General features: G+C 41.5%; 1 protein-coding gene across 8 annotated transcripts in view; it reads right to left on the reverse strand.

Annotated features, from left to right (window-relative positions):
• Nucleotides 1-24,694, reverse strand: part of MTUS1 (microtubule associated scaffold protein 1) — a 326,118-nt gene that overhangs the window by 117,372 nt on the left and 184,052 nt on the right. For all 8 annotated transcript variants that reach the window (XM_073583629.1, XM_073583626.1, XM_073583628.1 and 5 more), the window contains 3 exons: nucleotides 22,268-22,408; nucleotides 15,883-15,978; nucleotides 9,045-9,077 (listed from right to left, as the gene is read on the reverse strand). In XM_073583629.1, coding sequence (XP_073439730.1) covers nucleotides 9,045-9,077; nucleotides 15,883-15,978; nucleotides 22,268-22,408 — 270 coding nt within the window. The remainder of the gene's footprint in view (nucleotides 1-9,044; nucleotides 9,078-15,882; nucleotides 15,979-22,267; nucleotides 22,409-24,694) is intronic.

Raw genomic sequence — 24,694 nt, forward strand, 5'->3', positions numbered from 1 at the left:
ATGTCACTTGCTTCTCAATTATAGCTACAAATGTTACAGCCGTCTTTTATGACCCTGGTATTCTACAAATGCAGAAGAGAAAAGTGCTGTCATTTAGAACCGACAGCTCTTCACGTACTGACGTCACAGATTACAGGCTCCCGGAGGCAACTGCTCATTACACGGTTACTAAAAAGGTTACTGTGGCTCCATGGTGCACATTTAAAAAAATAAATCTGTCAAACTTTAGTGTCCGATCATTAAATGTAAAGGAACAGGTAATGTAAAGTAAGAAAGCGATGACAGGATGGGAAAAAAATTAAGATTTAAGAAGTTTTTTGGAATAAAGACAATATAATACAGCATTAAGCATTTGTGATTTAGTTGGAAAAATAAAGCTTAAAGCACTTCATAATTCTCAATAGAGTACGTTTATAATTCTATAAAGAGTCTATTAAAGGATCAAAAATTGCAGTATCTGCTATAGGTTTTTGGGTGTTGGCTACTAGAATTATGGTAATTGGTGGTTACCTGTTCAACATGTCAATAAAACCTTGAGAAAACAGAAATGCACAAGCTTTGTCTGAGCTTAGCTCTACGATGTAAAGGAGTTAAATTGCTTTACAGTGTCACTGAATGATGTCAACTTATGGCGGGTGAATGTGCCATGTCTACTTATGGCGGGTGACCCTTATGGCGGGTGACTGTACCATGTCTAGTTATGGCGGGTGACCCTTATGGCGGGTGACTGTACCATGTCTACACATGGCGGGTGACCCTTATGGCAGGTGACTGTACCATGTCTACACATGGCGGGTGATGCTTATGGCAGGTGACTATCATGTCAACTTATGGCGGGTGACCCTTATGGCGGGTGACTGTACCATGTCTACATATGGCGGGTGATCCTTATGGCAGGTGACTGTACCATGTCAACTTATGGCGGGTGACTGTACCATGTCTACTTATGGTGGGTGCTTCCTACAAACTATTGCAACAGATGCCAGGGGTCCATAATAGTTTCATGAAAAACCACCCCATTTCTATAAGTAAGATAAGAACAAATAAGTGTATCACTACATGAATGGGTATTACTTTGGACATCATAGGACAAATCGCAAATATATATATAGAAAATATGTGAGAAAAAAAAAAAAAAAAAAACACGAAAAAAGTCCCATACAACAATTTTTTCAAAATTACCAAGATAAATTTTATTAGAATATGACGACTATATTTATGCTCACTGGTGGCAGATTTCACCATATGTGATGGAAACAATTGTCCTTTTAGCTTGTATACCTTGACTGGTTGCTGTATACCATTATGGGATAAAGTTGAATATTTAATTCTTGTACTAAGTATTGATAAAACTATTTAGATCCCCCTGTCCATTATCTGTGGTGTACCCTATGTCTTTTGCCCATATGCTATTTATGGTCATAACTGACTTTTATACCACCTTTTTCCTGTATCCCAGTCATATTCTAATAAAATTATCTTGGTAATTTTGAAAAAATTGTTGTATGGGACTTTTTTCGTGATTTTTTTCTCACATTTTCTAGATGCCAGGGGTGTAGACATTTTTTTTTTTTAAAGAGAATTTAAAGATCATTCCTATAAAGATGTCTCTTAGTAGGTTTTCCCTGTGGAAAAGAAAAAAAAAAAAAAAAAAAAAAAAGGAGCTTTTCTTATAATCCTGGGTTGTGTCGTCTTCCATGTTATATGTTAGACATTTACAACTTGGTATTACCATTCTCTTTCTCAAAGGATTAAGCCCCAGAAACTGATCTAAATTGACTGACAGCGACAATGCAGGGGCACATTAGCCAACAATTTAGTCATACCTTTTTAGAGAGAAAAACTTGAACAGTTAAATGCAATATTCCAAAAAAATACACTCCAGCTTTGTTCTATTACGGAATTAATCATTATTTAAAAAAAAACGGAAATGTCAGGAAAGTGGATCGCCCGCCAGGGCGGTGGGGTACTCGGTACCGGGCCGGTATCTCAGAGGGAAGTGTCACATTAGCGGTGACCCGGTCCGTGGCCCTGGGCGTCCATGTAAAAGGGGTTGAGCGTGACCGATTAAAGTTTATAAGTGGATGATACGTGACACCACCTGTGGTGATCGGCAATGTAGGTGTTAAGCCGACGCTGCAGGCAGATGCTCTGGGACAGATGGTATAAGGCAGCAAGATGTAATAGCTCCCCACAGGTAGAGCTGTAGTCCCAGGGCAGTGAGAATGGGTGTTGAAGTAGAGGGTGTAGTGTCTGGCAGAGAGATGCAGCAGTGCTGAAGGGTTTGCAGGAAGAATGCAATGACACAACAGGGTGCAGTTTCCGTTACCTTTACTGTGCTTTGTAAGTGCGGTCCAGGGTCCAGATTACAGATGGAACAGAGGCTGGCCAGCTTGGAAGCAACTTAGGAATCTCTATATGCAGATAGGTTGTGTAGTCTCCTTTCTAGCGCTTTCTGAGGTACTTGCAGTAATGTGTTACACTGAAATTCCACTTGCTTGTTCTCTTTTAGAACCCCCTCGTATGGCAGACAGCTGTAGCCTCCTTCTTCTGGCTCACCCGTTGCGCCTCCGAGTCTTATGTGGGAACAGAGCATTTACAGCTTCCTATTCCTCCAGTTTCTGCTGCAGGAACATCAGTATCCGTACAACCTTGGAGACCGGACTCCAGACCATGTGCTACAGCTAGAAGTGAGCCTGAACTCTGCTCAATCCTCCAGCTCGTCTCCTCACGTCCACACATGTTTCCCTCCTCACAGGAACTAACTTCCCCTTCCTGGCCCCCAGAGAGCAGCTCTTCCCCGTTTTGGTTCAGAGCTCCCTCTGCTGGCCTGGAGTGGGAACTGTGCTGTGTGTTGTATTTAACTGATAGAGAGACCCTTTATTGCTTCCAAGCATGACATCACACTCCCGAGGAGGAAGGTAATGCCACTGTGGCGACCATACTCCTGGGGGCGCCACAAAAGTATATGGCCTCACTAAGATCAGTGGAGGGGTCCACTTTATTGTAACAATCTTGAGAATAAAGGTTACAAAGCCCCCAAGTAGAGCTGCAGGCTCCCAACTACTCTTTTGCATTAGTGGAGTGACCACTACCATGTAGTGAAAAATTGTAACGGTATACAGTACTACACCAGTACAGCACCCCGTTCACCCTCAGGATCAAGGGGTCCCTTCATGGATCATAAAGTGATGGTATAACGTAGTGGTATGAGATGGGAAAGCCTCTTTAAGCGTGAAAATTTTTTTGGTTTACATGAGAGATCTGACTTAAATACCAGGACATCATCTATACATTACAGTGGTATGTAGGAGGATGTACAGGGTCTGTACTTCTGACATATGCCCTCCTTCTGCCAATGTATTGTCCTCCATAAAATGTTGTATTATGAAACTGAGGCCTGTTTACAGTTGTCGACAGCGACCACCTATTGCCTATCCGCTATGCATAAGCCAAATGGTGGTCATTTCATGTTACATTTAGCAGGCCAGAACTTTGTGTGCATAGAATAGAATAGTTTTCGGCAGCACGTCTCTGTTTTATCCAGATCAATGTGATGTAGTAAAAATGGGTTTAAAGCCCATGTAACCAATAGGTTTTTGTTGTTCGTTGGGCGATTGCCAGGATGCTTACAAAAGCCGATAATGGGCACCTGAGCTTTCTAACAAATGCTTGTTCACCACGATCATCTTGTCTACATGGGCCTTTACTCTTCCTCAGAAGAATAGATGGGGTTTATTTATACAGACAAAAAAAAACATATCAATGACACACAGGAGGTATAGCAGAGGCCCAAGACCAGTCTACACGTGCCTTTTTATGGCCCCTCTACACCTGCAAAATTCTCCAAAACTGATTGCAATCTAACGTCTCATGAACATTCACAATCCTGGAATATGGCACCAGGTATAAAATCAGAGCAAAAAAGCCTTTCACAAAAAAAGAAAATTCCTGCATTTAACAGATTTGACCCAATCCATTTTTGGCTACCAAAAATTAAGGGGATATTTAGGATTTTAAATAGTTTGCTAAGCAAGTGTTACAAAAAGGAGGCTGAAGGAAAAAAACAAAAAAAAAAAAACTTTATACGATTGTAAACTATGTCTATTTAACATATTACAGTGAAATGAAATTTCTGTGCAAACAAAGCTGGTTTCAATGTGTAATTTACATAGAGCATCCAAATTGTTGATTCGCAAAGAAATAATTGTATTCAGTCACTTCCACGCTTCAATAGAAAGTCAACGGAATGCAAAAGGAAATGCAAACAAGCATCAAAAGTGATCTCCTCAACTGGATTGTGTGCGGTTAATGAGCTGGCAGATAGGCGTTAATGTGGGAACAGATAGGCTGGTTGGGTAGTGATTAAACCACGAGACTGAGTGGACGTGACTGGCATCAGTATTGGTAATCGCGCCAACAAATTCAGCATAGCTTTACCATCAGAAGTCAATGTCAGCGAGGATTGACAGGTCTCTAAACAAAAGGGCTTCTAGACAAGGCAATGCACAACGTCCACACCAAAGATAAACTAAAATTCATTGCACGGTCAATGAAAGTAGTGGGAATATATGCACTATGTAGTGTCTTTATGCTGCCGGCTTTCACAAATCATACTTAAGAGCAAGGCCTCATTCAGACGCCTGGTTACATTTTTGCACACAAGTGTCCAGGATCTGGTTTTCATACATTTTTACTGTGTCCAAGAACAATATAAAAAAACCACAAACCAAAACATAAAAATGTAAAAACAGACAGCACGCGGATACCATTCTGGTGTCATTCCTTTTTTAATTCCCACAGACCCATTGATTTGAATGGATGAGTTTGATTTGTGACTCAGATCAAAAACAGACATGTCCGCAAAAAAACAAACGTGAATAAATCCATAGACTATAATGTACACGTGTATTTACAGTGAAAGAACGAAAAAAATTAACAACTGAACGAGACCCACAGGAGATAATCAACAAATATCCAAAGCAAATTTGCAACATATCGGAGATGTTGTGAATCCAAAAAGGAGCAGCACGCCCTTAAGAGAGGGTTTTGTCAGGACTAGAATAATGATGGCCTCGGCTTAGGGTTGATGGGGCCTAACTAGACAAAAGGATTTGTTTCCAATTGTTTTTTGCTTAGAAGGCACTAGAGATTAGCAAACCAATTCACTGGATTCCGGTGCAGCGGCCATGTCCGTATTCCTTGGCCGCCGGACAGATGCTCCTGCTATTCCAGATGCATTTCCTGATCTGTAGGTCCAACGTGAAGTCATCATTGCGGTGTGACGCACGCATGACATCTGGCCTACAGATCAGAAGATTTACTGGAAATGCCAGGAAGCGGCTCGCATGGCTCCCATCCGGCAGAAGGAAGATTTTAGCGCATCAAGGGGATGCAATCAGATGAGGGTCACTGCCAAGGTGTTAAGACTTCTTGCCTAAGAATAGGCCATCAATATTTTAGTCATGGAAATATTTGACAAAAACTATGAAGTCATAATTTACTATAACCCTTGAACTAGTTGTTGAGAAAGTAATGGTGTATCAATAAATGGAAAACGAAATAGAATGTAAAGTTTACAAAAGAAAAACATAGGTGACACACTGATGGTAAAAACGGACATGTGTATGTACCATACACGTATCCAACACGCTGATGACACCGGTACCATTTTTTCACATTCGAATTTAAACATGGACATGTGAATGAGGCCTTATGCTGTGCGATAAAAACTCTTTCAGCAGATGCCTCAGTTTTATACCCACTATATAGATGGCGATAATCCTCCATTAGGCAAATAGGAGCCCATGAATGGGTCTGACAGACAGCGGGATCTTCCTCAGCACACATGGCAAACACGGACAGCAAAAATGCAGTGTAGAAATAGCCATGAATGTGTGTACGACACGTACCGCAAGTCATTACATAATAAAGGGAGAACGTGAACAGGAAATACTAGAATAAAAGAAACAAGTGTTGTGAATGACACCATGAATAGAAACCTGTATAACAGAAGTGCCCTATAACCAGTAGTATTGGCCACGTGACAGCACATTATGTCAGACACATTTGCTGCCTGATAATTACAAAGGCAGGAGCCATTGTGACCACATTGTGATGCCGGTGTAGCCATCGGTACTAGCTAAATCACTCGCAGCACTCACCCTGAGTCTTTTCTACATAACCTACAGATGTGAGATTTATTCAAAAATTTTAAAAAAATTTAGCGTGTAACAAAATATGTAGACAATACAGTGCAAAGTCATTAAAAAAAAACAAAAACAGAGAGAACTTATTCTTTAGGCCAGGTGTGGGGAATCTTATGTGCCAAGGGCCATTTGGATATTTATACCATCCTTCGGGGGCCGCACAAACTCCGCCCACAAAGTACATCCTGACTCTGGCACTGGTTTCATGACTTAATCTTTCATTGCATGCCCTTCAATGTTCAGTAGTGAACACTGCGTGTGTGTGCTAACAGAGCAAGAAGAAATTAATGAGATTGTGGCAATCAAAATACAGCTCCCTGCCCAAGAATGCGGTCCCTGATAAAAGGTCACCGAGGGCCGTAAATGGCCCTGGGGCCTGAGGTTCCCCACCCCTGCTTTAGGCCATTTACTTTTTCCTGCCTGAAGCCCGTTTGACACTAAATACTATGGACCGGAGATGAGCAAACCTGAACCTAAACGGTTGAGATTCATACCAAACAGTGTCCAATGCTGAACTCTAAACACTGACTTCACCCGTAACGGCATTTTAGAGTTTGGGAGTGGGAGAGATTTTTCCAGCTCCAAAGGTCGGGTCACCATTGATTTCAGCAGGGTTCAGATTCAGGTACAGTTCTGAACTTCCATGAGTCCGCTCATCCCTACTTTTTGCTTAATAAATCCAAAATATTTTGCCGTCTTAAACTACATAATGTGTAATTACTATCGTCAGTTCAAAAAAACAAAAAGGAGTGCGGTGGATTAAGTAGATGTTACGCTACATTTTTTGAATGTCTACTACTGACCGGTCATCATGGCAGCCGCTGGCACCAAAGGCCTCTAGACGTGCTGCAGTGAATATCTCTCGTCATTTCCCATCAATGGAGACTGGACCATGAAGTGGAGGCTAATCCGAGGCCAAGTAAGTGCTGGAACAGGAGCTGCAAGCCATCATATGTGCACACATCCCTAGGGAGTTCAAGAATAGGTGCTGTGTACAGCGAGTGCCTTGTCTACTGAATGAGCCACTCCAAGAAAGGCGGCGGCCTCACGTGAATGTTGCGCAGGTGCAATGGTTAAAATATTTCCTTGGAAAGAAGATAACAAGCAGCTCAGTGATCAGAACCTGAGTAGAAGAGGCATCACCTTGTGAAAGAGCAATCTGTGCTCTGCAAGTAGCAGTCAAACACTCATAGCGTAGAAAAACACTCTAGTGACTTACTGAGATTACCTCTAAGCCTCGCACTTATAGGAACAGTAATGAATCAGTATTACACATATCCCTCAGTGATCTGATACAGGAAAGATGTATATCTTTGTACCGTGTTAGCCAGTAGATAGAAAAATATTCAGGATTGAGAGTCCTCAGTAGTTGATACCTTTTAATGGCTAACTGAAAAGATGGTAATACATTGCAAGCTTTCGAGACTACTCAGGTCTCTTCATCAGGCTAGACTAATACAAAATCTGAAGTCACATATTTATGCACAATACAGCCTAGAAAAAATGCAATAGATAAGACAAGTGACGTGAAGCAGAACTATCAATATGGGAGAGGGAGAAACATAAATATAAACATTGGACCAGTTCATAGATAAGGAGTCTGGATGTTTTATGGTCCTCTGATTGGGGTCTAGTTCTGTGTTGCCCTGCAAGGTTTTAAAAGGAAATTCCTTAATTGATGTAAAAAGACATAAATCCATGCGACACATTCATTCCAGCACTGAGAGTGTCAAAGTTCGTCATAAATTTGTACTCCCAAACTCGTCTCTCTATCTGAGATGTGAAGTTACCTTTCAATACCAGTAATTTCATATCCATGCTGCTGTGATCAGGGATACAGAAATGTTTTGCCACAGGTAGATCCATTCTTTTTTCTCTTATTGTGTGACGATGAGCATTCATCCTTGTTCTAAGCTTTTGCCCTGTCTCCCCCACATACAGACCCCCAGTTGGACATTTAGTACAAATAATTAAGTACACCACATTAGATGTGATGCAGCTGAAAGTACCTGGGATCTTGTAGTCCTGATGTGAGTTCCCCAACTCACATCAGGACTACAAGATCCCAGGTACTTTCAGCTGCATCACATCTAATGTGGTGTACTTAATTATTTGTACTAAATGTCCAACTGGGGGTCTGTATGTGGGGGAGACAGGGCAAAAGCTTAGAACAAGGATGAATGCTCATCGTCACACAATAAGAGAAAAAAGAATGGATCTACCTGTGGCAAAACATTTCTGTATCCCTGATCACAGCAGCATGGATATGAAATTACTGGTATTGAAAGGTAACTTCACATCTCAGATAGAGAGACGAGTTTGGGAGTACAAATTTATGACGAACTTTGACACTCTCAGTGCTGGAATGAATGTGTCGCATGGATTTATGTCTTTTTACATCAATTAAGGAATTTCCTTTTAAAACCTTGCAGGGCAACACAGAACTAGACCCCAATCAGAGGACCATAAAACATCCAGACTCCTTATCTATGAACTGGTCCAATGTTTATATTTATGTTTCTCCCTCTCCCATATTGATAGTTCTGCTTCACGTCACTTGTCTTATCTATTGCATTTTTTCTAGGCTGTATTGTGCATAAATATGTGACTTCAGATTTTGTATTAGTCTAGCCTGATGAAGAGACCTGAGTAGTCTCGAAAGCTTGCAATGTATTACCATCTTTTCAGTTAGCCATTAAAAGGTATCAACTACTGAGGACTCTCAATCCTGAATATTTTTCAGTGATCTGAGTCACTCCAGCAAACCAGACATCACATATTCCCTGCATAATATAAAAGGAGTAGAAGAAAAATGAAAAGCTTTGAGCGACTTACCAACAGCAGAACTTTTTAGGCCATGGAGGGTACCTGAAATATTCAAAATATTATTTCAGACTAATTAGTTAATGTTTTAGCCGAGTGTATGTTTTAAACTATTCAACTACGGATTTATGCTATTTACAAGTCTCCAATATTTGTGCATGCAATTTATTATTTATTGTCCTTTTTTGAGCTTTAACTCAGTTTTTTTTATTTTTTAACCCCTTTACCCCCAAGGGTGGCTTGCATGGTAATGACCAGGCCAATTTTTACAATTCTGACCACTGTCCCTTTATGAGGTAATAACTCTGGAATGCTTCCATTGATCCCAGTGATTCTGAAATTGTTTTCTCGTGACATATTGTACTTCATGATAGGATGAGGAGAACGAGGAAAAAAAAAAGAGGAGGAAAATAGAAAAAAGATAGATAATATATATTATGTCCCTTATGTATGATATAAGGGGGCTTTTGTATTAATTATATTTTATGACATTTTTTATATATTTAACACTTAGTCTCTTTAACCCTTTAATTCACTTATCCCATTCATATAATTTTATATTTATAATTTTTATTTTCACATTCTTTTCACTGTAAATGCAATATATCACTATTCCCATATAGTTATCCACCTATATATGTTTTCTCAACATATATGGGTGCTTATGCTTATTATTCTTTCATTTATATATTCTTCGTATAATTTTCATTATTTTTTCTATAATTTCTATTATTTTGTACAATAATTATTTTGTATAGTAATAATAATGTCTCGTTAGTCTTTACTATCCCCGCTTCTTTTTTCACTATTTTTATTTTTAGTATTATATATTTTTCTATTTTATTTTCCTTTTTTCACTTATACATTATATCACATTATATCACTTATTTCTTTTTCTTTTCTTCCTTTCTTATCTACCTGTCAGGACCTTTTGGTTACCTGACTATATTCCACCAATGACGCTCGTTCTAGGATCTTCTGTTCCTCTTTTGTTGACCCTGCAGGACCTTCTGGTCAGCTGACTCATGCCCACCAATGACAGAGGGCCGGGAGGCACGCATGCTGACGTCAGCGTCCCAGGGATCTCAGGCTGCCACATCCACGTCCTCTGTGATCGCGATGTTCATTCGTGGCTGCGGGGACCACGTGGGGCGGAGGGGCAGGATATCCTGGCGGCATCTGACATCGGCGCGCGTCACATTATCCTGCTCCCTCTCTCATTGGCTCCCCCATCAGATAAATACCTACCCATTCCTGGATGACGCCACTCCCTGATGAAGGCAGATGCTGAAACGCGCATCGGGGTCATCCTAGGAATCCTGCACCACTGACACTAGGTACTTATGGGGCACTTCTTTTGCATGTACGGTTTTACCTTCGGCGCAATGCACTTGAGAGGCATTTAAAGCAGCCATTGTGTCTTTACCCCACAAGCCTGTATATGCTTCTCTGTAGCATGTATTGCCTTATCTTTGGCATAACACACCCTAGATAGGCATTCAAAGTGGCCATTGTGTCTTAACCCTATATGCCGGTATATGCATTATTTACTGCATTTGTAATAGCACTTTTCCTGCATTTGCACTTAATATATTGAGTGGTATATTTCAGCCCTGTTTTTTCATCAGTGACTCTACACAAAAATTCTAACTATTAATCTGTAAATCGTTCCTGCACTTGCACTTATAATTATTGTACCAATATATTTTTGTGAATTGATTTTTTTTCACACCTGGTTTTTATTTTGTACATATTCTAATTTATATTTTTCAGCACTGTGGCACTTTATAGTCATATTTGCACAAATTTTGAATTGATTTGTTGTAATCATTAATTACATTTATGTGCTATATTGTGGTGCTATACGGGTTCCTATTTTTTGCCCTTTCCGTTTGGTATTTGTTTCCCATCATTTTTGTATGTTATTAATTTTGCGAATAAAATATTTATTTTATTTTAATTATTGGATGTCTGTTGTACGGATTTCTCGTTGTTATATACTTCATAATAGTGGTAACATTTATTTGATATGACTTGCATTTATTTGTGAAAAAAAAATAGAAATTTGGCGAATTTCGCAACTTTCCAACATTGAATTTTCATGCCCTTAAATCACACAGATATGTCACACAAAATACTTAAATAACATTTCCCACATGTTTACATTACATCAGCATAATTTTGGAACCAAAACTTTTTTCTGTTAGGAAGTTATAAGGCCGAGTTCACACGTGGCTTTTTTTCGCATTTCCGCGGCGGTTTTAACCGCGCGATTTTGCCGCGAAAAATAAGCATCCCATGCATTCCTATGGGATTCCGCAATGCTATGCTAATGCTGCGGTTTTTACCGCGGCGGAATCGCTTCGCGGTAAAAAACGCAGCATGCTCATTAATTTGCGGAATCACGGCGATCCCGCACCCATAGGAATGCATTGTTCCGCTTACTTCCCGCATGTGGCTGTGCACACCATGCGGAAAGTAAGCAGAACAATTGCGGATGGTACCCACGGTCCAGAGGAGAGGAGACTGTCCTCCGGGCTGTGGGTACCATATCCCTGTAAAAAATAGAATTTAAAATAAAAAATATTGTTATTCTTACCTTCCGACGTCCCGCGCAGCCTTCCTGCCTCTCTCCAAGCTCCCGGTCCAGTAAGCCTTTGCGAAAATGCCCGCGATGGCGTCCGTTCTCGCGGGATCGCGAAGTCTCGCGGTCATTCGCGAGACATCGCGATCCCGCGAGAACGGACGTCATCGCGGGCATTTTCGCAAAGGATTACTGGGAACGGATGCGCGGGACGTCGGAAGGTAAGAATAACACCATTTTTTATTTTTTTTTACATTTTATCTTTTACTACTGATGCTGCATAGGCGGCCTCCGTAGTTAAAAGTTGGTCACACTTGTCAAACACTATGTTTGACGAGTGTGACCAACCTGTCAATCAGTTCTCCAAGCGATGCTACAGATCGCTTGGAAAACGCTAGCATTTTGCAAGCTAAATACGCTTGCAAAATGCGATTTTTCCGCGGAATGGAATTCCGGAATTCTCGCGGTAATTTCCGTGAGAGTTCCGGTACATGTGCACTTAGCCTAAGGGTTAAACCGTGATTCCTCATTTTTACATCACCATTTTTTTTTTTTTTTATTTTTTTTTAGGGACCACATCACATTTGAAGTCACTTTGAGGGGTCTATATGAGAGAAAATACCCAAAAGTGACACCATTCTAAAAACTGCACCCCTGAAGGTTCTCAAAATAACATTGACGATTATTATCCCTTCAGGTGCTTCATAGGAATTTTTGGAATGTTTTAAAAAAAAATGAACATTTAACTTTTTTTTCACAAAAAATTACTTCAGATGCAATTTTTTTTATTTTACCAAGGATAACAGGAGAAATTGGAACCAAAAGCTGTTGTACAATTTATCTTGAGCACATTGATTCCCCATATATGCAGGTAAACCATAGTTTGGGTGAATGGCAGAACTCGGAAGGGAAGGAGCGCCGTTCTACTTCAATGCAAAATTGGCTGGAATTAATATTGGATGCCATGTCGCGTTTGGAGAGCCCCTGATGTGCCTAAACAGTGGAAATCCCGCCCACAAGTGACACCATTTTGGAAACTAGACCCCCCCCCCAAGGAACTTATCTAGATGTGTGGTGAGCATTTTGAACCCCCACATGTTTCACTAAAGTTTATAATGCCCGGGTGTGAAAATAAAAAAAAAAAAACTTTTTCCACAAATATGATCTTTTAGACCCCTATTTGTTTTATTTTCCCAAGGGTAACAGGAGAAATTGGACCAGAAAAGTTGTTGTCCAATTTGTCCTGAGTAAGCTAATACCCCATATGGCCATATGGGGGGGGGGGACCACTGTTTGGGCGAACGGCAGAGCTCAGAAGTGAAGGAGCGCAGTTTGACTTTCAAACCAAAATTGGCTGAAATTGAGATTGGACACCATGTCGTGTTTGGAGAGCCCTTGATGTGCTTAAACAGTGGAAACCCCCCCAATTCTAACTCCTACCCTAACCCCAAACACACCCCTAATCCCAACCCTAGCCCCAAACACACCCCTAAGCCCAACCCCAAACACACGCCCAAGCCTAACCCGGAGAAATTCTCATGCTGGGGGACGCTGTAGCCTTAAACTTCAACGGCGTTAAAGCAGCGCTGTGGTTTAAGTACCCTTAACTGCCACCGTTAAAAGGCGTATTGGCGGTCGTTAAGGGGCTAAATGCAACTCCATCCCTAGCACCCGTCCGTGTGGTACTGATGCAGCACACATGCCACATGTGTGCCGCACACATGGACCTCTCTTGTACTGGAAATATCAGGACGTGTGAAAGAAGCCTTAAAGCAGGTTTTTATGTTTGGCAGCTGTCACGCTAAAATACGCTTTTTATTGCAAAAAATAGTTTTTGCATCACCACATTTTGAGATCTATAATTTTTTCATATTTTGGCCCACAGTCATGTGAGGTCTTGTTTTTTGCAGGACGAGCTGAAGTTTTTATTGTTATCAGGCACATGACTTTTTGATCACTTCTATTCCGATTCTAGGGAGACAGAATGAGAAAAAAACAGTAATTCATGAAATTCTTTGGGAGGGGGGCGCTTACACCGTTCAGTGTGTGCTAAAATTGATGAGGCAGTTTTTATTCTTTGGATCAGTACAATTACAGTGGATACCTCATTTATTTTGTTTTTTGCGCTTTGGTGCAATTATATAATAAAAACTATTTTATAGAAAAAAATTGTTTTTGCATCACTTTATTCTGAGAGCTATAAATTTTTTATTTTTCCGGTGATGGAGTTGTATGGTGGCTTGTTGTTTGCGGGACAAGATGACATTTTCAGCGGTACCATGTTTATTTATATTCGTCTTTTTGATCGTGTGTAATTCCACTTTTTGCTCGGTGGTATGATAAAGCATTGATTTTTGCCTTTTTTATGGTGTTCACTAAAGGGGTTAACTAGTGGGACAGTTTTATAGGTCGGATCATTACGGACGCGCCAATACCAAAATATGTGTACTTCTATTGTTTAGATTTTTTAAAAAATATTTAGTGACAGAATATTGATTTTTTTTTTTTTTTATTTATTTTTAAATATTTTTACTTCATTCTAATTTTTTACACTTAGTCCCACTCTAGGTCACTCATTTTTTTGGCAGGCTGGTCACTTCTAAAGCATGCAGATGGAGCAGCATCTGCATGCTACAGAAGCTGTCAGCGCTGCACTCTGCGCACACTGACCTGAGAGACTTCCTGACATGCACTGCGCATGACAAGAAGTTTCTCAGCTCTGGTAACCCAAATGTCATCATGACGACATCGGATTGCCATAGCAGCGATCGGGACCCCGCGTCACGCCGCGGGGTCTCCGATCCAAAGGCAGAGGGGCTGTTGTGTTCGATCGCAGTATTCCGGGTGTTAAAATGCCGGGTGTCAGCTGTGAGAATCAACTGACACCCGGCCGCGATTCCCCCCGTGTGCAAGGCAGAACGCTATGATGTACTATCCCGTCCATGGTCAAACAGGCCCAGGGCACATGGATGGGATAGTACGTCAGATGTCAGAGGGGTTAAAGGTCACTAGGCAAAATATTTGTGGGCCCAAATTCCAGCTGACGTCCCATCACAGTCACAGCGCGCATGGCTCTCGCCACAAAAAAAGGCTATGGAGGTACGGAAGGTGCCAAACCAGTAATTACCAGACTGCAAAACAAACATCTCTGCTTTCTCTTGGGCTTCAGGGCTGGAGAGTGATGGAGCAAGCCTAGGTCCCATGCTTCAAAAGTGCCCTCTCAATAATTCTTTCCCATCCACCAGGGCACAGTTATTAATCTAGAAATTCACTATGAGTGGATTAGCTAACTAACTTGAAATACACTCATTTGTGGCTCAAGATGATGCACCACATCCTCAAAAAAAAAATAAATAAAAAAAAATCCGTCAATAAAGAACGGATTGCTATTACTGCGAAGTTTTGTACTTTCATTTTCTTACAACTTAGAAGCAACAATCTAGAAGATGATAATCTGGTCATTCATACACATTAATTCACAGATGTTGGGATACTTCAAATTAATGCTAGCAGCATCACTGTGGCATGGATTAAAAAGCTTGTGAAGAGCAATAAATATACAGCTCTGGCAAAAATTAAGAGACACTGCAAAATTTTCAGTTTGTCTGATTTTTCTCTTTATAGGTATATTTGAGTAAAACGTATATTGTTCTTTTAGTCTATAAACTACTTACAACATGTCCCCGAATTTCCAAGCAATAAATTTTGTATTTTTTTTTTCTTAAAATGAGAAATGGTAAAAAATAAATAAAATAACCATTGCTTTCGGACCTCAAATAATGCAAAGAATACAAGTTCATAATCATTTAGAAACAATAATACTAATGTTTTAACTCAGGAAGAGTTCAGAATTCAATATTTTGTGGAATAACCATGATTTTTAATCACAGCTTTCATGCATCTTGGTATGCTTTCCACCAGTCTTTCACACTGCTTCTGGCGCAAAAATTTAAGAAGTTTCTCCTTGTTTGATGGCTTGTGACTATCCTTCATACTGTTGATTACATTCCAGAGGTTTTCAATGGGGTTCAGGTCTGGAGATTGGGCTGGCCATGACAGGGTTTTAGGTCTCTTAATTTTGCCAGAGCTGAATATGTTCCCTCAACATGGAAATAAATGGGAGTTAATAAAAAGTTTAAAAAAAAAAAAAGTTCCCAGTCACTCTCATGGAGGGGCAGTAGGCAATGATATCCAGTTTGTTAGGCAGACAAGTGTCTCAAACTTAGACTTTTTCAGAATAATCTGCAGACTAATTATTGCTCTCACCTCCATTGATACCTTTAGCGTCTGTTCGCTTTAACAGTCCTGATGAACCAGATGATTTTGTGACTCCCTGTTGTAAAATAGGACTTTTCTTTGTACCTGAGCAGAGGAAAAAGTTTATTTTTTTCACGCAATAAAATTACTACAATTACTAGGAAAAATACAGGTCAACAAAGTTTTTATTCCAATTGCCCACACTTGGGTTACTGAATGCCACCAGTTTATGGCACGCACAGACTTCATTGGGGCCTCATTGAACATAACACAAGGTTTTTCGTTACTGCAGATGACATGTGATGAAAAACAATGATGAGATAAGGCTGTCAGGCACTTAAAGGGAACCTGTCAGGAGCACTTTACTAAGTAAAGTACTGAGAAGGCCATATTGACGCTGTCATACTGATTAAAATGATACCTCAGGTGAAGAAATCCATTTTGTAGATTTTCTTTAGTTCTTGAAGCTTGCTTGTATTCATATCTTTGTGAACCGGGGCGGGACTGTGGGGTCTTCAGTAGTGATGAGCGAGTATACTCGTTACTCGAGATTGCAAAGCATGTTCAGTTGGTCTCCGAGTATTTGGATGTGCTCGGAGATTTAGTTTGTGTTGCAGCAGCTGCATGATTTACAGCTGCTCGACAGCCTCAATACATGTGGGGATTTCATAACAAACAGGCAATTCCCACATGTATTCAGGCTGTCTAGCAGCTGCAAATCATGCAGCTACGGAGACACACTAAATCTACGAGCACGCCTAAAATACTCAGATGACCCAAGCACACTCGGAAATCTCGAGTAACGAGTATACTCGCTCATCACTAGTCTTCAGCTTTGTTCTGACCCCTCCACTGCATAGGACTATCTTATCTTCATTATTTAAAATTTCACGCTGTCACCAGCATCAGACTGTAGCACCTTGGGCCCACCAGATAAAATCTTTCTTGGGGCCCACAATGTAGCTACATAGAAATAAAAACAAGACCACCAATTGTGCTGTAAAACACGCTAATATCAGAGTATAAGATAAGGTATGAGGTAGTATATGTCTTAATGATATAGCAGGGGTTGGGGTAGCCCCCCCCTCAGAATATAATGCAGCCACCATAGGCTATAATGCAGGCCCCCCATAGGATATGATGGGGGAGGGTGCGTCATCTGACACCCACTTCTCCATTATTGTTTTCAACTGTATCGGCATTTATGATCCCGACAGTTGAATGCAGTGCGCGCTAAGGTGGGCCTCTGACTCTAAGGCCCCATGATGTGATGCTATTATTGGAATGCCACAGGGGGCCCTTGTGGAGCAGGGGCCCTAGTATGACTGCTCCTAATACCGGCCCTGATAGCGGGCTGTGTTAGCAGCAACCTTCCTGCTGCTGAGTGATCACGTGTGCCTGCTACTAAAGGGAATGAATATTCACTGCTCTTCATTCCCATGGGTCTGGAGAGCAGTGAATATTCATTCACTTTAGTAGCGAACACATGTAATCGCCCAGATGCTGCAGGAATCGGCAGCTGCGGCTTTATGAATGGGTCATCGAGGAGGATGGCAGAAACAGGCTAAACCACCAAAACACCAGAGAGGTTGGTAACTAAGTGGATTGCAGACCGCTGATCCTATCAACACAACTAGCAGTAGCCGTGGAGTGTTCCTACGATGCCCTAGACGCTTCGGCACAGCCGGAGAACTAAATAAGCCTAAAGCCAGAAAGGTGAAATCTAAACTGCCCCGGAGCAGATCCCCAAAGGAATAGACAGCCCCCCAAAAAAAATTGTCGGTGAGACAAGATGAGTCACAAACACAGGCAGAGAACAGACTGAGCAAACAGTGGGGCCCAAGCTGTCTAGACAGGACAGGACAGAAAAGATACTGTCTGCAATCACGCACTAAACCCTGAAAAAATCCAACACATCTGATATACAAAAAACCTGAGGCCACACGACCTCACCCCCATTAGATCAGCACTCTGGTAAGAACTGGAAGCTAAGCAAAAAGATACTAACATAACAGGGGACTGAACAAATTGACACAAGTTGTAACATATGGAGCGGGGCCCAGCGCTGCTCCCAGCAGGGAGTACACTGAACCCTAGCAACAAAGCAGAAAGCAAAAAAAAAGGCACAACCAGATTACATGTAAATGATTAGCAAAAGAATCACTTAACTGAACCATGCAGATCAGACAGGAGACAAAAGAACTCCAAATGCACAAGGAGGAAATCACCAGCAACCACCAAGAGCAGCCAGCTCAATTATACGCTCCCAGCCAGTAATCCCAGGTTCCCAATTATCGTCGTCAGGTTGGAAACTTCCATCAACCTGGCCATCTCCACTACTCCCAGTAACCACCAGAGGGAACTTCGGCTCAGAAGTCCAAGCAAGGGAATTCACAACTCTGCGGCTAACACTGTGTGCTCACTATTAAAATGAAATGAATATTCAATGCTCTCCACACCCATAGATTGAGCTCTTGGAAGTCTTCAGGAAAAAGTCTCCAGTGGCTGCGCATACAGAGATTGCCATTTTACTGAAGCCCACCATTAAATCAATCTACCCAATTGCCGCCAATACCTAGGACGGCATTGGCATAAAATTTTACATGAAGAAAACCTACCCAGACACAGCAGAGGGGATGTACAAAGCTGAAGACCCCACCCACAGCCCCACCCCAATGCAAAAACATATTACTACAAGCAAATTTCAAACAAGAAATATAGAAAATCTACAAAAAAGATTTCTTCATCTGTGGTATCATTTTAATCAGTATGGCCCTGACACTACTTTACTTAATAAAATGCTGCTGACCGATTCTCTTTAAGTCAAAAAGTTAAAAAAAAAAAATTCAGAATTTTGCATATGAAAACAAGAGCCTTGTTTGCAATTATGATTATTTAAAATAACACCAATTTATAAAGGAGAACCAGCCATAACGAACATGTCCGATCTGTAGGCAGCAATCACTAGAACAGAAGGAAACTCACAAATTGATATAAAGCTTTGTGGTAGAATATTCACAATAGCTATAATTTCATAGATCTATATCCCTGTTTTCTCTAGGCTTAGGAGTCCAGTGGGCAGGCTCTTATTTAGTGACTGAACGCAGAAATAACATTGAAGCTTCACTTCTGTACCTCTAGTTCGAGAGATGTGCTGGTTTCCACACTAGCTAGACAAAACTAATGTAATGTACAAATTGCAACATAAAAAAATGTCCATTAAAAAAAAAAAACCCTGTTCTGGTTCCATTGCAATCAATAACACTTTTTTAAATGGATTTAAATAGTGTTACTGATTGGAGGTGCTGAAGTTCTAGTTTTTGTTAAATACAAAGAAAGTGAGTGACAGCTGGCTGGGACCACCCACTGGACTCGTAAGCCCAAGAGGAGCAAGGATATACAGCACAGACCAAAGATTTGGACACACCTTCTCATTCAAAGAGTTTTCTTTATTTTCATGACTATGAAAATTGTAGATTCACTCTGAAGGCATCAAAACTATGAATTAACACATGTGGAATTATATAATTAACAAAAAAGTGTGAAACTGAAAATATGTCTTACCGTATATACTCGAGTATAAGCAGACCCGAGTATAAGCCGACCCCCCCTAATTTTGCCACAAAAAACTGGGAAAACTTATTGACTCGAGTATAAGCCTAGGGTGGGAAATGCTCCATAGATTATTCCCCCATATGGTGTCCCCAGAAGAAGCACCATAGATTGTTCCCCCATATACTGCCCCCATAAGAAGCTCCTTAGATTATTCCCCCATGTGCTGCCGCTGCTGCATGTAAAAATAAAAAAAATGACATACTCACCTCTCCGTCGCTGGGTGTCAGATACTCACCTGTCCTGCGTCCATGGCTGCTCACCGCTATCTGCCACGTCATCTGTCAGTGACGTTCAGACTGCAGGGGGCATGGCGCGCACTAATCACGTCACCACGCCCTCTGCTGTCTGAAGTCACTGACCGATGACAGAAAGCAGCAAGCAGCCATGGACGCAGGACAGGCGAGTATCGCTATACTTGCCCGTCCTGACGTTGTCTCTTGAGCCCCTAGCTTCTCTGCGCTCTCTCTTCCTGCGTCCAGCGGTCATGTGATACCGCTCATTAAAACTCATGAATATGCGCATATTCGAGTTTTAATGAGCGGTACCACGTGACCGCTGAAGGCAGGAAGAGGGAGCGCGGAGAAGCTGGGGGCTCAAGAGAACGTCAGGACGGGCAAGTATGACCTGACACTCCTCCCCCCCCCCCCTCCCCTCCGATCCCCCGGTGTATATGACTCGAATATAAGCCGAGAGTGGGACTTTCAGCCCCAAAAAACGGGCTGAAAATCTCGGCTTATATTCGAGTATATACGGTATATTCTAGGTTCTTTAAGGTAGCCACCTTTTGCTTTGATTACTGCTTTGCACACTCTTGGCATTCTGTTGATGAATTTCAAGAGGTAGTCACCGGAAATGGTCTTCCAACAGTCTTGAAGGAGTTCCCAGAGATGCTCAGCACTTGTTGGCACTTGCCTTCACTCCACGGTCCAGCTCACCCCAAACCATCTCGATTGGGTTCAGGTCTGGTGACTGTGGAGGCCAGGTCATCTGGCGTAGCACCCCATCACTCTCCTTCTTGGTCAAATAGCCCTTACACAGCCTGGAGGTGTGTTTGGGGTCATTGTCCTGTTGAAAAATAAATGATGGTCCAACGAAACGCAAACTGCATGGAATAGCATGCCGCTGCAAGATACTGTGGTAGCCATGCTGGTTCAGTATGCCTTCAATTTTGAATAAATCCCCAACAGTGTCACCAGCAAAGCACCCCCACACCATCACACCTCCTCCTCCATGCTTTACAGTGGGAACCAGGCATGTAGAGTCCATCCGTTCACCTTTTCTGCGTCGCAAAAAGTCACGGTGGTTGGAGCCAAAGATCTCAAATTTGGACTCATCAGACCAAAGCACAGATTTCCAATGGTCTAATGTCCATTCCTTGTGTTCTTTAGCCCAAATAAGTCTGATTGCTGCCTGTCCTTAGCAGTGGTTTCCTAGCAGCTATTTTACCATGAAAGGCCTGCTGCACAAAGTCTCCTCTTAACAGCTGTTGTAGAGATGTGTCTGCTGCTAGAACTCTGTGTGGCATTGACCTGGTCTCTAATCTGAGCTGCTGTCGACCCGCAATTTTTAAGGCTGGAGACTCGGATGAACTTATCCTCGGCAGTAGAGGTGACTCTTGGTCTTCCTTTCCTGGGGCGGTCCTCATGTGAGCCAGTTTCTTTGTAGAGCTTGATGGTTTTTGCCACTGCACTGGGGCACCCTTTCAAAGTTTTCCCAATTTTTCGGACTGACTGACCTTCATTTCTTAAAGTAATGATGGCCACTAGTTTTTCTTTACATAGCTGATTTTTTCTTGCCATAATACAAATTCTAACAGTCTATTCAGTAGGACTATCAGCTGTGTATCCACCAGACTTCTGCACAACACAACTGATGGTCCCAACCCCATTTATAAGGCAAGAAATCCCACTTATTAAACCTGACAGGGCACACCTGTGCAGTGTAAACCATTTCCGGTGACTACCTCTTGAAGCTCATCAAGAGAATGCCAAGAGTGTGCAAAGCAGTAATCAAAGCAAAAGGTGGCTACTTTGAAGAACCTAGAATATAAGACATATTTTCAGTTGTTTCTCACTGTTTTGTTAATTATATAATTCCACATGTGTTAATTCATAGTTTTGATGCCTTCACAGTGAATCAACAATTTTCATAGTCTTGAAAATATAGAAAACTTTTTGAATGAGAAGGTGTGTCCAACCTTTTGGTCTGTACTGTATACCCATGAAAAGCAAAATTACATTGAACTTTACGACAACCTTATATCACTGTTTTTCCAGCTCCTCCTGTTCTCCAACATGCTGTCCAATGAAAGAACTGTATCTACGTGACATGTACCATACAATGTGTGATTATCAAATAAAAAAAAAAAAAAAAATTATCACAAAAGATTAAAAAAAAAAAAAAAAAGTAGTATTTAAGGGTGTGGGAGGCAGCAATTGCCACTAATCTATTATGATGAAACATTTTCCAGCTTTGAAACGGGAGACAATATCAATAACCGGCAACACCCAAATGAAAATTACAAGGTCTTCTGTGGGAAAGTTAAGAAGCCCACCCTCAATATAGGAAATGTACAAAACTCCAGCTATAGGTAAAACTTTGGCTTAAACGCCTTAGGGTTTAAAGTCCTGGAAATCAGTGGGAGGGAGCGTCTCAGATTCTGAAATTCCTACGCAATATCTGGGAGTGGCGATTGGGATTCCTCTAGACTTCTGTAACTGCAGGGAAGTAGATTTCCTACCAGAAGTAGTTGTATGTCCGTCTATTCAGCAGCACTTACCCACAGTCTGGGTGACTTTAAGAGATTGTGAGCGGACTCTTGGGAAGGTAACCTTTGCAGCATGAGTTCCAGCAGCTCCATTCTGTTTTACACACTTTGCAGGGACTTCATCGGTCCGAATGCTGCTTGTTCCAGTTGTAGCTACAATTATCAAAAAAATAAATGGTTACTAGGGTGTCTATGATCTGGTAACAAAACTACATGTTTCTATATACATAACAAAATGGCTAATAAAAAATTCAAAGTAAAATAAGAAAAAAGTGAAATTGTAAAGAAATGTGAAACGCAGATTCCTTTTCAGTTCAATATGTATGAATTTAAGAATGAATTTAAGATGCAATATAAAAGTGATTGGCTTTACAAATCAAGCATAATATTTTCTGCACCTACTACTGTATTAGCCATTTTCAGCCATAATTGCTGCAGATTTTCAGTGTGTACTGTACGGTACCATACCTTTCTTACTCCTAAGGTCCCCATACACCTTAGACCAGGGCTTCTAAATGTTTCTCTACTGGGACCTCACCAACCAGAATATGGCGACATCAAGGCCTTAACAACCCTGGTAGAGTCTCCAATTGAGAATTTGGCACCCATTTAGATAAAGGACTAAATCGTAACTCTAGAAGGGTCCATGCAGTTTGGCAAGTTTTGTAAAAACTGGTCCTCCATTTTCTAAGCCTTAACAAAAACTAAGGGGGACCTCACAGGTTGAGTAAAACAGCCTCAGATAATTGTTAGAATGCTTAATTCGGCCAACAGTCATTTCTCGCGATTCACTTCTAAACATAAAACAAGTGTTAAGACGTTTTTTATAAGGAGATGCAAGTAAAGGTCACCACACAACACATTAGATCAACAATGACCAATTCCATCGATACAATCTAAAGTGATGGGGCAGGGTCCTCACAACTCTCCACCAATGGATGGTGAAGGGGGAAATAACTATGGACTGCTGTGATCCTGTTGTTCCTAGAAAACACAGGTTTACTCGGTTGAGCCAATATTTGCCGAATGAACGATCGTTCAGCCGACAGCCATCAATTGTGTAATGTGAGGGTAGGGGGAAGTCGCTGGTAGCGTCTTCTGGTGCTTGAGCTCAATTTGCCCGATCCTCATTTCCCTCCGGACATTATTTGTATATTATATCCAGCACAATTATCTGATGGGCAATGAAATATGCCCATGAGATGAGTGGCAAGAGCGTGGCTGATATTAACAGTGGACCCGCCACAGCTGCCAGTATAAGAGGCAACTTCGATGCAGTCAGGTTAATGCTTTAGATGACGCTGTTAATAGCATCCATGATAGCCAAGATATCACTCTTGCAAATAAACTGAAGAGACGTGGTACAGTGGTATCTGGTGGCTTGAAGGTCAGTATGCCCGATATCAGTATCTGTCAAAGCATTATACAAAAATTGAAAAAAATTAAAAGCTGTAATATATTTTAGGTAATGATTTGACAAATAAGCTATTTAAATGCAGTAATTTTTGTCGCTTAAATAAAAATACATAATTGGGACCTCAGCAATTAAAATGACCCATACAGTAAAGTGATCATTAAAGGGGTTGTCTGGGCTTTTCACATAATCTCAGTACATATCTGGGCTGCAGAATTATGACAATAAGTAATTTACTTTCTGTCACTAGTTTGCACGGTTTTCTAGATATTCTGAACAGAACGTCCAAGGGCAAGGGGGGGGGGGTGTTATGGCGTTGAAATGAGAACTAGTCGTAACCTCCTACTCTACTCCAAACATGCCCTCTGTAGCAACAACCCCACCCTCCATAGCTCCAGGCCCTCCCCGTCCACATGAAGAAGCCCTCATCTCACAGTAACAAATCCTCCCCCTCTAGCAGCCTCACTGCAGAGAGCAGCTGCTCCTCCCCCAGACACACATCGTCATGTATTCTGGGACAGGCTGCGCCCATCAGTATTTGTGTCATTAGAGACACAGTGCTCACACATACACTGCACCAAATCTGCTGCTGTGTGAAGACATCAGTGACACAGAGCTGTCTCATTCACACAACAGATTACATCAGTGACTGCCACCCCCTGTGCAGATTAGAAACTGCAGACCCCCATCACTGGCCATCACACAGTCTGTTCTCACTGCTGCCAGCAGCCTGGGACAGTGAGGGAAGGAATTACTGATAACGAGTTATGTATTGTAATCATGGCGTGGCCCAGAATACAGGACGATTTTCACTCCTCACTAGGTTCACTTTCCATAGATCAGTGTTCAGTGTGTGTCTGGGGGAGGAGCAGCTGGGCGGACTGCTCTCTGCAGTGAGGCTGCTAGAGGGGGAGGATTTGTTACTGTGTGATGAGGGCTTCTTCATGTGGACGGGGAGGACCTGTAGCTATGGAGGGTGGGGTTGTTGCTATAGAGGGAATGTTTGGAGTAGAGTAGGAGCTTAT

This window comes from Dendrobates tinctorius, unplaced genomic scaffold, assembly GCF_039654945.1.
Source record: "Dendrobates tinctorius isolate UK_male_01 unplaced genomic scaffold, ASM3965494v1 ptg000079l, whole genome shotgun sequence".
Lineage (NCBI taxonomy): Eukaryota > Metazoa > Chordata > Amphibia > Anura > Dendrobatidae > Dendrobates > Dendrobates tinctorius.